The 15240-nt window shown below is 45.9% G+C and overlaps 1 protein-coding gene across 1 annotated transcript in view; it reads left to right on the top strand.

The window, feature by feature from the left end:
- ADAMTS16 (ADAM metallopeptidase with thrombospondin type 1 motif 16) overlaps positions 1 to 15240 on the top strand; it is a 141459-nt gene that overhangs the window by 47799 nt on the left and 78420 nt on the right. Inside the window, exons 9-10 of the mRNA XM_028122664.2 lie at positions 5110 to 5247; positions 13906 to 14059. Coding sequence (XP_027978465.2) covers positions 5110 to 5247; positions 13906 to 14059 — 292 coding nt within the window. The remainder of the gene's footprint in view (positions 1 to 5109; positions 5248 to 13905; positions 14060 to 15240) is intronic.

The following is a 15240-nucleotide window of genomic DNA, read 5'->3' as shown; positions in this document are numbered from 1 at the left end:
GAATAGAACGGACGGGGTGAGTCAGGGATGAGCAGATGGACGAACGAAGAGTATTTTGGTGAGTCGTTTGCTGTGGCAACTACATGAAATGGGAAAAGCATGCAAGGTTCAGTGATTTAACGCCATGGATTTTTATTGCATTGAATTGAAAATGAGCACACTTACTCAGCTCGCTGGTTTAATAAGTATTACTTCTTGGAGGAGAGTTGTCCCTTGGTACATGGATCAAACATCATGACATAAACAGCAGGCCTGGCAATGAACTCCAAGCGGGGTCAGATTTTGAGTTCTGCGCCTTAAGAATTTAAAAGTGATCATACATCTATTCGGACTTTATAAAACATCCTGCTTTAGAGGTTCGTTTTACTTTTTCAGGTTTGTTTACATTCAGAGGATATCGCTGAGGTCAGAGGCGTACTTTTCTCCAGGCCTTTCAACCAGAGGTTTTCTAACCTTTAACTCAGAGAAGGATCTCTGTAAATGTCAGCCAATTTCTTCTACTGAGTCCAATTATTTTCATGTCCGGACATCTTGTGGTTTCTGTGGAGGACTCTGACCATTTCTATGTAGAAATCGCTGAGACCCAGGGTTTGGATTTGTGTTGGAAAAGGGAGGGAGACAGGACCAGGAGTGAGGTTGTGTATTCTCCTTTAGGATGTGGGATTCGGTCAGGCTTGTTCCTAAGCCAGTGGTGTAGGGTGAGTTTCCTGGTCATATTCGATCACTTGGCATAGGATCTGCTAGAGGCCGATTTCGGGAAATGGTACAGACATGTTGAATGTTGAACTATAGGTTTTGGAGAATATGGCCCCTGAATGGCATGATTCCATTTGAAAAATTCCCATGTACTAAGGAAGTCATGCCGTTTGAGGAGTAGGACCTTAGGCCTGGGATTCTGGATCCATGCAGTTCTCCCGAGGAATGGCAGCAACCCGTGTGCGCTCTGCCTTTTCTTCTCTTACCTAAGCTTCCCTCTGCAAAACCAAGAGAGTCCAAGATCCTCGGCATGATCGTGCAGGTGCAATTTCAGGTGTACTACTTGAGCTGAGCATTCCTAACATACAACCCTTGCTTAAATGCTTAACTTGCGTTATCGTTTCAGACCATCAAGACAATATCCAAACATATTGGCTGTGCTTAGAAGTATTCATGACCCATCATTCTGCCACTTGTCTTCTCCCACACGTATTGACCCGTTCACTGGGCATGATTTCCATTCTGCCAGCAAAGCATTGTGTGGGGTTCTATGAAGATTAGTGACTCACCCCCTCCAAGAGTCTTCACAGAGAGACAAAGTAGATACGGTGTGCGCAGATCAGGCTGTGCGGGTGTAGGCATTGCAAGAGACTTAGTCAGGGAGGACCAGGGAAGTCTCGAAGCAGAAGTGGCTTGCTAATACATTTAGCTCTAGCAGGCTTGGCTGGGGAGATGCCCTTTCGAGCATTTGAGGGTGAGGCTGTGCACTATTAGCAGCTGAGCCCCGCAGCTGACTTGGGGGCACGAGTGTTGCTGTGGCCTTGTGCAATATCAACTAAAGACCCTCTGGCCGGTGACTGTCAGACTGCCCTCTAGGGAGCCCTAGCAGGTCGGAGGATCATCTCTTACCAGTTGTATTTATTGTTCCTCCTAAGAGTTTTTGTTTCTGTATCCAAAAACATTTGAAACCTATTGACCTTTGGCTGAACACACACACACACACACACACACACACACACACACACACACACATCCAACGTATAAAAGTAAATTCTAGGTGTTGAGTAATTGGAGCAACACCACATTTGAATAAGGAAATGGATAAAAGTTCTGAATTTTCCTTTGTGATGTGCATAGTGCCAGGTCTTCTGTGCATTTGTAGAGCAAAGTTTTATTACCCCATTATATAGGTAAGGAAACTGAGGCCTGGCGACTTCAGTAATTTACCTCAAATCCAGCTGCTTGTGAAGGACAGAGGCAAGACCCCGATGGATGCCATCTTCAGCCTCTGCTCTTCTGGCTGTTTGACCTGCCCCGGCCCCCGAGACCCATGTGATGCTGTGTCCACACCAGCTTTCTCCCTCTTGACGGGGGTGTGTTGTGCTCCTTGAAAAGTCCACATCGGAGCTCCAACACCTAGGCCCGCCTGTGGCACCATCATGGCACCAAGGGTGTGATTTAGCCATCCGGATGACATTCGCCCGTGGTTACTTCAAAGGGTTTCTTGTTTCCTTAACTACCGCCGTCTGAACAGTCTGAAATACTCAATACCACCTCTAACGAGACATGGCGTTCATCCTTCTGGGTAAATCGTTAGTAATGACAGAATACATGCTGATGCAGTTGAATCACTGAAAACATACTGTAGAGACGTTAAAAGCATTGCACACTGATTATAATTCCCAAGTCCAGTTTAATCTGAAATTATGTTTACATTTGGGTATTTGAGTGGGTGTTATGGCTGGAAGGTTGGTCTTTGTTTATTCAACAAACATCAGTGGAGAACCTGTTATGGGCTAGTGAGCATACTGGCCTGCGGCTGGGCATGGACAAGAAGGGTCTCTGTCCTTCAGAAACTTAAAAGCTAGTGGGTAGGAAAGAAAACAGTATATTTACTGTTTCAACCTATGGGGTGATGAAAATTTTGAATAAAATACTGTGGCTCACGGAAGCAAAGAACACGTCTGGTATGGTGTAACTTGGGTAGTATTTACATTTCTTGGTTGCCAAAGACCAACCTTATCTTCAAAATGTGTTCTTTTCATCCTTCCCTGACTTTATTGTTACTATCAAGTGTGGTCACTGCGGGGTACTTTGACGCGAACGTGCTGACATCCATCACGGTACAATATATGGGCACTGAACTACTTGGAAAGACAACTTCGCAATGTAGTCATGCTGAGATTTGGGTGGGCATCAGGATTACCTTATTGTGTTAGAATACACCCAAGTACCAAAGCCTAACTCCTAAGCTACTAAATTAAAAAAAAAAAAAAATCTACAAGAATGGACTTTGGGGAGCCACACCGAGCTGTGCATTTCTCAGATATTCTGACGCACAGCAGAGTTTGAGAATCAGTTCTAGAAAGAATCATGGAAAATATCTTAGATGAAAAAGTTTAAGACCCCCATGTCCCCAGATCTGGGTTGTTGTGGCTTTCGTGTCCTTAGAAATGTGGGCAGAGTGGTAGCACATTTACCTGGGGCACTTACTGGACCACAGTGCACGTGTCATCTACACAGGTCAAGGGCCCGCCAGGGGAGTGTACTTTGGTTGTTCATTTTCCTAACTTTCTCCCCAAGGCAGATACCTATATGTGATTACAGTCCGAATCCTTTTCATAGCCATGACACATTTCCTCTGCTATATGGTTACCCTGGCCTTGATTGATTGCTTTAATAGAACTTCAGAGGATGGGTGGAGGCTGAAATGACTCCCATCTGCATCACCCTTGGTACTGAGCAGGAATTTTGCAGAAATTCAACAATGTTTGCATGCCAGATTTCCTTGGATACGCCCTTCAATGGTGCTCGTGTTACGCTCTTACCCGGGTCCCGCCTGGGCTCTGATGTCGGAGCATCAGGTTGCAGTCCTGAGTCCGAGACGGTGGACATGGCTTTCTCCAGTCCTCAGTCTTGCTGTCACGATATTCTACCTGCCTTATAGGCTTTTGGGGAGGCTTAAGTTAGAAAATACAGATAAGGTGTTTAATATCCTGTTTGAACACTAGTGAGCGCTTATAAGTGTGAGTTATTTTTACTGATACTATTAAATCTCTATAAGCAAGCCAGTGAAGTGGGGAAAATGTGTTTTCAGCCTCAGCCGCAAATACAGATTCCCTAGCCCATGGTTGGAGACCCCTTTCCCAGTGTTGGGAGTCTTCTGTCCCTGCTGCCCTGCCTCCTCTCATCATGGGATGCTTGGTGGCATTCTTGGAATGTCCCCAGACCCAGTAACCATCTTGCCCGTCTTTGCTTTGCCTCCTTGCCTTCCCCTTTGCTCTGTACCCCACTCATGTGGAACCCCATTATCTAAGAATCCATCCAGTGATTTGGCAGCTACCAGACTACCATGGCCAACAATGGCTCCACCCTCAAAGAATATGTTTGCTTTCATGGGAAGTCTTCAGGGTCATCTAGGACTCCCAAATCGCCCAGGCGTTCTTCCCAAGCCATTAGTTGTGCTCTTTCTAGGGTAGATGAAAATGGCAGTGTGAAACACTCCTACAGCCAAAGCTCTAGGCAGTTAAGAAGAAGCTGGCTTGGTAAAGAGATGTAGCAACTCGGTTCATGGCATTCTTATAGGTGTAGGGCTAGAGTTTTCTCAGGTGACAGTGAAAGGGTGCCAATTGGCACATCTGTAAAGGACCCTATTAAGTACCCCAAGAGCCAATGAGGCTTGAGATGGTCCCTTCCACTCAGCTAGGGCTGGTGCCCCAGAGTAGTCTGGTTTTGAGCCTGAAGGAACAGGTGTACCTTCAAACAATTCCTGCAGATAAAGGCAGCAAGATTGCCCACTGGGCTTCATGGAGCTACTTCCTCCAGAGGGACGTAGGGAATGCGGTCAAGCACTGTCCAGCCGTGACAGTCCCCAGCAGTGCAGACCTGGCAGGAGGTGGGGCAGCCCTTGGTGGGAGTGGGGAACAAAGGGTCAGCCCCACAGGGAGCTCCAACAGGTGGTCAGTTCTCCAATTGCGGAGGCATCAGACGCACCTGGGGAGACTACGTTTGTGTTTCTGACAAACACGTGCAAATTCTGAAAATCCCTGGTGACCAGAAGAGTGTAGAGAGATGAGAGCAGGAGAGAACACTGTCAGCTTTATCAAGGTCAAGAGACCTGCCCTCCACACCCCACCTGAAATGATTTTTATAATTAAAACATGGGCCCTTAGCAGATATCCAGACGCATGCTTCATTTTGTATTGGTGTGCCCTTTCAGACAACTGACCAAAGGGTAGTTCTTCAGGAAAGGTCTGTGACTGCATGGCTATGCTCTAAGACTTGGCTGTTCAGACATTTCCTTTCTGCGTGATGGCCAGGCAGGCGTGTAGGAGTTGAACGTGCATTTGATGGAGTCTGTTAGGTCATTGACCCTTTTCGTGGTTTTGAAAGAACGATTTCTCTCTCTCACAGCTTCGGCATGGTCCATGATGGAGAAGGGAACGTGTGCAAAAAGTCTGAGGGCAACATCATGTCCCCCACATTGGCAGGACGCAATGGGGTCTTCTCCTGGTCACCCTGCAGCCGCCAGTACCTGCACAAATTTTTAAGGTATGAGCTCCCGGAGCTGGGTGTGTGTCTCTTAGTGCCTTTGGTGCCCCCTGTCTGGGCAGCCTGATTCTGTCCAAGCAGCCCCAGCTTGGCTGTGACTTCCCAAGATGGTTCGCCTTCGAAGGTGTCTTGAGATGCTCCCTCGGCCAAGAAGTTTGTCAGACACTTCCTTAGAGCTCCAAGTCCTGCAGGCTGAATCCAACATCATTTGACCTTTAGACTCAAATGAAACCCAAGATACTTAGCAAATCAAAGTATTTGTCACTAACATTTAGTTGTTTTAAATTCTCACTTCTGTGACTAAACGTTTTTTATTCATGAGTAGGAAGACCTACCGTGCACACAGTGGGGAAGCAATGTAACTTTTGGGGGTCTCTTCTCTTCTCTTCTCTTTTTTCTCTTTTCTTTTCTTTTCCACAAAGTACATTTCTTATTAGAAGGGGAAACCTTAGCCTGGCTCTAAAATCTTGCGATTTTAAATAATTATTTTTGTAAATGTTTATTAAAGCACTAATTCATTTAGGATATAGGACATCGGAGAGATAGGGTTTGTTTGACCTGCTGAGAAAGACAGTCAGTAGATTTTCTACTCTTTAGAGAAAGGAGGGACTTTAGGAAGTGGCCTTAGATCTGCTAGTAAGGCAGACTGTCCCCTAAGTCTCAAGGACGTTGAGTTTGGAGTTTAGCTTCAGCTGCAGACCCTAACCTTATTTCTGACGTGTGTTAACGCTGTTGCGCGGGTCAGCGAACCCGCTGCGTGTGGTCACAGACAGCCCGGGGCCTTCCATCCTGTGGTCACTTCCTCTTGTAGGAGCTGGCTGTGCACCACAGCCCATGGTTCCCAGGGGAGGAGAGGGCTATGGAGGGTGTGCAGGACAGGGCTGTGTTCCTGGCAGCGAGCATGCAGCTGAGGGCCCGCCCTTTAAGGGCTGGGTCACGAGTGTGGGGGCTGGGACTGCAGGTGTGTGCCCACCTGAGCTCCCTGCATTCCTTCTCTTCCCTTCTGAACGGACTCTCCCGGGCCCCAGGGGTGGTACCTGCAGCACACCGCGCTCTGAGGTTCTTGTGCCTCCTGGAGGACACACCCCTTTCTACCCTTGTTCTTTCGGGAACATTCCTGTTTCCCTGGCCCTGGGAAGGAGAACTGCTTTCGCTCAGCAGGGAGGACATGCGTATCCGTGACACAGAAACGTATCTTGCCAGGCACCTAGAAGGCTTGTGCTCACTCTCTGACAAACACACCAACACTCAATAATCCACTGATTCTTGTCAAGGAGATACAAAGCATGTGCTTCCATCTTTCCAAAATGTGTCAGGGCTGGCGGCAAAGGACCTTCCTGGCGAGTTCTCCATTAAATGCGCGCACACTTCTGATATTCGTCAAGGAAGGTGTGAGAGTTACTACTCTTATGTCAGTGATATATTCTTGGACAAAGCTAACAAACCAAACCACCTTACTTTAAGAATTTGGAGCAGATTATGACAAGAAAACATACAAAAAAATAATTAGGGGCGCCTGGGTGGCTCATTTGGTGAAGCATGCGACTCTTGATTTTGGCTCAGCTCAGGAACTCAGGGTCCTGAGATTGAGCCCCACCCATCCCCCTGCCCCCGCTGGGCTCTGCGCTGGGCATGGAACCTGCTTGCCCTTCTCTCTCTCCCCCTGCCCTGCCCCCTGCAAAGGCGCACGCTCTCTCTAAAACAAAACAAAACAAAACAAAACAAATTAGAATTGACAGATGAAGACGAAAAGCAAATGAAAATAAAAAATGGAGGGCGCCTGGGTGGCTCAGTTGGTTAAGCGACTGCCTTCGGCTCAGGTCATGATCCTGGAGTTCCGGGATCGAGTCCCGCGTCAGGCTCCCTGCTCGGCAGGGAGTCTGCTTCTCCCTCTGACCCTCTTCCCTCTCGTGCTCTCTATCTCTCATTCTCTCTCTTTCAAATAAATAAATAAAATCTTTAAAAAAAAAAGAAAATAAAAAATGGAGAACAAGGAATAAACACACAAATATATCAGTCTTAAAATAGAGGCTTTGGCTGTGATATTGAAGCTTGAAATTGGGCAAAGGTCTTTCTAGGAACCGAAGCAAGAAAGGAGATCAAATCCATTCATATGAACAGAAAATAGGGCAAATACCGATATTTTAAGGAAAGTGAGGCTTTTGCCAGCACAGAATTCTTGGAAACAAATGAAACTGTGTCTATGTATATCTAAACTGAACTGTAGATACATCCAAGTGCATGCGTTGATAGATGTGTTTCTATATATTTTATTCATATCCTTTCTATTTACAGAATGCCCTGCTGTACATCTGCTGCATAAAATATATGTTCGTATCTGTAACAAATTATGTCATACAGTGAGTGCTTATAAGTATTGGTAGACACACGAAGTGAAAACATTGCTAGGAAGTACCTCAGTGGATATCTGTGTGTGCGCTAACCCATGGCACCTTGATGACTCCCCCCTTCTACCCTCCTCTGGACCCCATGCTGGAGTGAGTCCATCCCGGGCCAGTCTGAGACACCAGGAGCACATGCTTGTCCCTGTCCTGTTTCTGCCACATGATGCCAGCAACTGAGCAGGGAATCTGGAGGGAGGTGTAGCGGCAGGCTGCGTGACCCACGCTGGCCCCACCAGACCTGGGGGAAGGAAAACAGATTGGCAGTATGCACGGACCACCAGCTTAGCAGCCAGATATCCGCCTTCCAAGTCTCCGCAACTGATGCACGTGCCTATAGTCAGAACCCAGAACTCGTTATTCGAGGCCAGGAGTCGAGTACAAGAGTCCCCAGCTCGTGTTGTACCCCGTAAGACACCTTTCAGGCTTCTGCTAGCCTCACTGGCTCGCCCCACGGAGCTGCTTATCTTGGGGTCTAGGCTTGCTTCATTTTTTTTCTCTCTTTCTCTCCTTTTCTCTTTCTTTCTTATTTTGTCAGTAAAGCCTTTTCCTCCCTTTTTTCTGTTGCACAAAATACAGAAGCTTCTCTCTAGCACACAACAGGGCGGGGTCACGTGCATGTTTCTGGTGGTTATGCTCCCTGTTTGCTCACTGTCTGAGGCTCCTCCCCGTGCCCTCGTGGAGCCCTGAGCCCCTGGCTGGGTTCCCTTATCGCTGCCCGTCTCTTCGGTCCTCCTCTGAGCTTGTAGCAAGGCTTCTGAGCCACTCACCTTCGGCCTGGGTTCTTTCCTCATGTTCTTACCATAAGACTTCGCATCAGTCAAGATATTTTACCGCCTAAAGGAATGATGGCTGCCTTCCATAGTTCATGCCAGCCAAGAAGAGTGAAAATTTCGTGGATAGTATCTGTCACCTGGCAATACAAATCTATATTCTAGTAACATACACTTGATCATTTTCCTTTTATTTCTAATACCGAAAAAGGCAGTGTTAACATTATTCTACTGGTGACATGACATATTGGGGTCCTTTCAACGTTTGCTCTTCCCTGTGCGGGCTCCTTGTGGAGTCAAGTTGGGGATTGTTAGCATTGTTTGTAGCTGTTTCTTGCAGCTGTTCAGTTTTGTTTGGTGTGTGTGTGTGTGTATGTTTGCGTGTGCACGTGCTTGAAGAATTCTGCTTTCTGTAATAAAAAAGAGCACAAACTGAAGTTTACATCGAAGTTTTCTATATCCTTTCTATAATTTTCTAGATTATTTTTCAAAAAAAAACTGTTTTAAAGATTTTATTTATTTATTTCATTGAGAGAGAGAATGCATGTGCGCGAGCGAGAGCACACAAGCAGAGGGAGCAGCAGAGGGAGGGGCAGAAGCAGACTCCCCGCCGAGCAGGGAGCCCAATGCGGAGCTCGATCCCAGGACCCTGAGATCATGACCTGAGCTGAAGGCAGACGCTTAACCAGCTGAGCCATCCAGGTGCCCCTCAAAATTTTTATAGCTTTTTCATCTTCATGGTTTTGATGAAGATAAACATGTTTAATTTTTTTGAAATGTACCCAGACACCGTGGAGAGCAGGGGCTCAACGGGTGGGTGTACGGTGAGAATCAGCATCATGCAAGAGTCCAGATTGCTGCTCAGCTGCCAAGAACTGTAGGAGAACTCGTGGAAGGAAATAGTTATATGCTTAGAGAGCACTTGTTTTGATGACATTAGATATGGGCTGTGATCTTCGAATCAGACCGTGGCCCTAGGAGGGGTTGCCAAGAGTGTGGTTCAGAGACATGTTTGCTCTGGGATCCCGGGACGGTTCAATGTCTGCTCAAGTTCGCTCATTTGTTTTTGTGTCAGTCAGTAAAACCCTTGTGTGGCCATTCAGTCATAAACTTTTATTTTCAAGAACTTTGCTAGTTTTGCTGGGCCACATGGTTATGAACAGAAACACAAGATTATGCATGCTCACAAATTTGTTCTCTTGAAAGATTAAATTTTCCAAGAGAGCCTCCTGTTGTCAAAGTCACTCAAGCTTTTGTTCCCATGGGATGACCAGTGATGAATGGGCCATGTCTATACTGTGTTGGCAGAGAAGTCTCATCAGTTTAATCAATCGGAGACTTATCTTCTTTGACGTGTTTGCCGACTTCCTGATTTCCAAGTAATCACAATCCTGTTACGTTCTCCACCAATTAGGCGGCTATTTTGATACGATCCCAACAATGAGTGAGGATAAGTGGCTAACTTTTAAAGATGAAACCGCTTTCCTTTATTAGCAGTCTCGCATTTGGTACATGGAAAAAATATATTTAAAAAAAGGCACTCAGTCGGTCTGAAGTTGTCAGCACAATGTTTCCCTATAGTTGGTAGTCAAGAAGGACAGATACGTGTTCGGAGTAAATTCATCAACCTACTCAGTGACGTCATGCATCATTTCTGAGGAACAGACACAGACCTCATCCCACTTACTCATGTCTGTCCGGGAGGCCTAGGACTAAGGAAATTTTAACTCATTATTTTAATTTAATGACAACAGGGACTCGTCTTCAATTTACTTTTTAAAAATTTGAATCATGGTATTCACAGACCAGTGAATGTGCCTTCCCTCTGACCCCATGAATCTATGTCAGTCCATATGGGAAAAGGGACCATCGCTGGGAGCCAGGAGCTTGAGGGGTGCGTGGGACCGCTGCCACACACCGTACCTCTTCCGTCAATGAGAAGATCTGACTTGACCTGAGAGCCCGTTAAGAATATTTGGGGCTATAATGGAAAGAACAAATTTCAGTTCATTCATACACACGTACACACAGTGAATATTATTCAGCCATGAGAAAGAAGGAAATCCTGCTATTTTTGGCGGTGTGGATGGACCTTGAGGGCATTGTGCTATGTGAGATAAGTCAGAGAAAGACGAACTGTATGATCCCACGTACATGTGGAATCTAAAAATTCAAGCTCATGGCAACAAAGAGTTATACTGGGGTGGGAGTGCTGGTGAAGGGGGTCCCACATACAAACTTGCAGTTCTAAGATGAGGAGGTCATGGGGGCTTCCATGTATAGCACGGTAACTGTGAACAGTCCTGTATTCTGTGCTTGATCATTGCTAAGAGAGTAGATCTTACAAGTTCTCTTGGAGCGCCTGGGAGCCTCAGTCAGTTAGGCGTCCGACTCTTGATCTCAGCTCAGGTCTTGATGTCAGGGCTGTGAGTTTGAGCCTCACGTTGGACTCCACACCCAGTGTGGAGCCTAAACTTAAAAAAAAAAAAAAAAAAATTCTCACTACACAACATTCACAAATCTGAGGATGTGAGATAATGAATATGTTAACTAACCTTTATAAAAAGCTACAGAGCACAGTGAACAGCCCAGAACCCCACACTCACTCTCATCATCATCTCCTTCCTCCCCAGAGATGACCATGCTCCTGACACAGGCCACCATAGGCTAGTTTTGCCTGTTTCTGAACTTGCTATGAACAGAATCATGAGCGACATACTACTCTGTATCTGGGATCTTTAGCTAAATATCACGATTATGAGATTCAACCTCGTAGCTGCATAAAAATATAGCATCATTTATTTATTTTTAATTGCATGAATATGCTACAACTTACGAATCCATTCTGTTGGTGATCGGCATTTGAGATTCCAATTTGGGGCTATTTAAGAAATGATACTCTGCATATTCTTTTGGTTCACATATATGTTTCTGATTATTCGTAGGACTGGAACTCTAGGGTCATGAATACGGAGTCTGCAGTGTCAGGAGACACCCCGGCAGCTTCCTGAGTGGTTATGCAAAGTCACATGCCCACAGTTATGAGCACTCACAAGGCGCTGAACCCTTGCCAGCACTTGGTCTTGTCGGTCTTTTCCATTTTAGCCATTTCGCTGGGAGTCTAGTGACATACCAAAGTGGCCATTAAAGAGAACGAGTGTGTTTTTACATGTTTAATGGTCATTTGAATAATCTTGAGTGAAGTGCCTGTTCAGATCTCTCATGAATTTTTAAAAATTAGGCTTTTTTATTTTTTCTTGTCTCTCGATGGGAGTACCTTATATATTCTGAATACTTTGTTCATTATGTAAAATACATATTATATGAGTATCTTCTGTCACTCTATGACTTGGTAGGTATCTCCACCGTTAATGGTGTCTTTTGGTTAACAGAGTTTTCCTTTTTGTAACAGAGTCTAAATTAATCCATATTTTTCCTTTGGGGTTAGTACTTTTTGTGGGCTGCTAGAATAAAAAAATTTCTACTTACCCCAGAGTCACAAATATATTCTTCCACACGATCTCCTACAAGCTTTATTGTTTTGCTTATCACAGGTAGGGCACCTGACTTTCGTCTGGGGCGTGCCACAGGGTCAAAACACGATTTGTCCACGTGGATACTATGGTGGATTGTTTGTGCAGTGGCTTTTCCTTTCAACGTCCATGCCATGGGGTTTTCTCACACCTGCCCCATTGGCTTTGTGCTTGGCCATGACACCTGCTGTGGCCAAGGGGGAAAGAGCAGACGTGCTCCAGCCGGAGCCTAAGCGGGAGCACAAGGGTGAGATCCACATGGGGAGTTGCTTCCCTTCCAAGGTGAAGCTAATCGGAGCCGACCTGCACATCCCAACAGTGATATGTGTGTTCCTGCACCTCCTTGCAGGCTCCCAGCTTCTTCCAGGCTCCCAGTCTGTGCACTGCATTTCTCATGGCCAGGTGGGAACCTTGTCCTCGCGCCCTGTGCTTATACATTTACACAAACTATAAAAATTCCTGAACCTGTGAAACTGTTTTAATTGTCAGTCTCTTGCTGGGGCCAGTCAGTTTGGCTGACTTTTCCTGGTTTCCTGTCCAGAGGATGGGGATCATATTGCCACCCTGACATAGCCTCAGGGACCTAATGGGGAACACGGATGTATAAATCACTTGAGATCCATCAGGGAGAGGTTCTATGGAATTCCAAAATTGCCAAGTCACTCCTGTCTTTAACTGCTAATTATGCTTTTAATCGTTTTTCTTTACTTAAAAATATCCCTTTGTGGTATGATCCTAGTGACCGTGATAGACAGACAGGTCATTTGTTGAATGCTCACAGTGAGCCGGCCACTGCTCTGAACACTGTCCTATCATTTGGTTTAGTCTATACTTCTCAGTGTGCTCCAAAAGGGCTTCTGATCTCCTCCTACGTAGGACTGATGTCTCCTCCACGGTAGCTGGGACCACCCTCGTGTTTCATGGGTCAGTGTGAATCGGAGGCATGCAGGAGTGGACTCGAAGGCAGTGGAATTTGAGACTGGGGTGGAGACTGAGGCCAGAAAGGTCCCAGTCGAGGTGGGCAGCCACACAAAGACAAAGTAGGGATCCATGGGCAGGTCTGCCATTGTTCAATATATTGCTCACATAGAAGGGACTTTTTTTGGCTTATTGAAATTTGCAAGCAAGATTTAGTTGCTACATGCAAACGCTCTTTGCCCTCCCTCCGAATGTGAAAATTATAACTATGCCTGTCCCTGCTAGGGAAGGGAATACCGTGTTTGTGGAGGAAGGAGTCATTAGTTGGTCTTTAGCCATCTGCTAGTGAACTTAAGCAGAGTTAATTTCCTTCTTGACTTTGGGATCTAGTCAGAAATTAGCCTGAGCATAGAGCATAGCTGGTAGAAATTGTTGCTGTGTTCTACGGGGAACCTCTGGAGGCTGTGAGCTTGTGTGTAGGTGGCCCCTGGCCCAGGGAAGGAAAGGAGGGAGGGGGAAAGAGGAGAGTGGAAGGGGGGAGGAAGGGAGGTAAGGATGGGGTGGGGGGAAAGAAAGAAAGAAAATTCTCGTCTTGGAGATAAGTGGATTGTGCTAGCCTTCCACAATGCCCATTTCCATCTTTTGAACACTCATGGCCAGAAGTGTACGTAAAAGTGTCTGCAGTTGGCACTTCTCACACTGAACATCTGCTTGTGCTCTTCCATCTCACTTTTCCCCGTGATAAGCTTGAGGAATCTAATGAAGAACAAATTGTCTTCCTGGAAAAGCTGAAATGCAGTAGGAGCAGTTTCGGGATATGTGGCCCCTGTATTTAAATAGAATGGAGATAAATGTCATATGGGCCCGCAGGAGAAGAATGCCCAACCCCCCCACCCCCACCCCCCACCGCCACCCCCGCCTCGCTGCACAGGGAATGTTGTCAGATTGCAGGAGAAGAGCCCGGCCTCAGGAAGGTGCATCTCCGGTAAGTGTTGCGGAATCACTAGCAGCCCCATGTCCTGTGCATTTCAGCACCGCCCAAGCGCTGTGCCTTGTGGATCAGCCGAAGCCTGTGAAGGAGTACAAGTACCCCGAGAAGTTGCCGGGAGAGTTATATGACGCCAACACTCAGTGCAAGTGGCAGTTTGGAGAGAAAGCCAAGCTCTGCATGCTGGATTTTAAAAAGGCAAGTGATTATTGGCAAATGCTCAGTGCAATATGATTCATAAAACCGTTTTATTCAGTGTAACGGACATTGATGTATTCTGCATTTATTGGGTACCTACCAAATGTCAGATCCTGTGAGTTAGAGCTGGTCTTAGATAACAGGAAACATATGTTCTCCTGGCAAAGAAGAAGCTGGTCGATCCTGGTGTGGGTATCGCTTTTCATCGGAGAACCGACTTGGCCTGTTAGGTCAGCTCTTGTTTCTGATTTATCACGTGGGAACTCAGCAATAACCTCTGGTTGGTGTGAGTTGGCAAATTAATGCTCTGCATTTTTTTCCAATGCTGTTAAGAAAATAGTACCTCCCTGCTTTACCTTCCTCAGCTATAAGCAGAATTTACCATGGAGCAACAACCTGTCTAGAGCTTCTGATTATTAAATTTCCCAAGGACAGCCTTTCTAGAGAAGTTTCTCGTAGAAGGTGTGATGTGCACCGCTGAGCTCGGGGACATGACTGGCGTGGCTTCCTGACATAAATTCTGCATGTGACACAGAGACATGCGCCCGTGTTGGACGGGCAGGTCGGGATCTAGGAACTTGCTGTACTGAACCACAAGGAAAGCTACCCATAAATTAAATGAAAGTACCTATTCCTGAGATTTCTTTTATTCTAGTTTATAATGAAATCAAGAGGAAAATAGACAAAAACATGATCCTCTAGAAACCCCCAACATTTCATAATGTACTGGGAATATTCCCAATTTAAATCTAACGTGATAATCTCTTTTCTTCTAAACTCGAGGAGATTTCCCCCTAAGGTCAGTTACAACCGTGTTCCAGGAAGGGATCCTTATCTCCTGAGCTGGGTAATGTCAACTTGGGACAAGAGCAATAAATCAGTTACCATCAGCTTGGATCCCTAATGTTGCCTTTTCCATGTGAAATCCCTAGGAAGTTTTTGAGCGTTACTCTTATGTCTGTTAAGGACAGGGAGCATAAGACTCATTTTTTTTTTTTTTTTGCCCAAAGATGGGATTTTCTACAGCATACCTCTGGTTTACACACTATTTTGCTCTGTGACCATGGACTGTATCATCCATGGTACTCTGGCGCCATTTGGAAAATGCAGGAAGTAAGAAGCTAAATCTTTTCTTAACTATCATCTTTTATTACTGAGGGAATATTTATATGCAGTGAAAT

This window comes from Eumetopias jubatus, unplaced genomic scaffold, assembly GCF_037043125.1.
Source record: "Eumetopias jubatus isolate StellerSeaLion01/CBP00866 unplaced genomic scaffold, mEumJub1_p1.0 scaffold_5, whole genome shotgun sequence".
In the NCBI taxonomy this organism is placed as follows: Eukaryota; Metazoa; Chordata; class Mammalia; order Carnivora; family Otariidae; genus Eumetopias; species Eumetopias jubatus.
The sequence above is the reverse complement of the archived record's forward strand: the minus strand, read 5'-3'. Positions and strand labels throughout refer to the sequence as shown.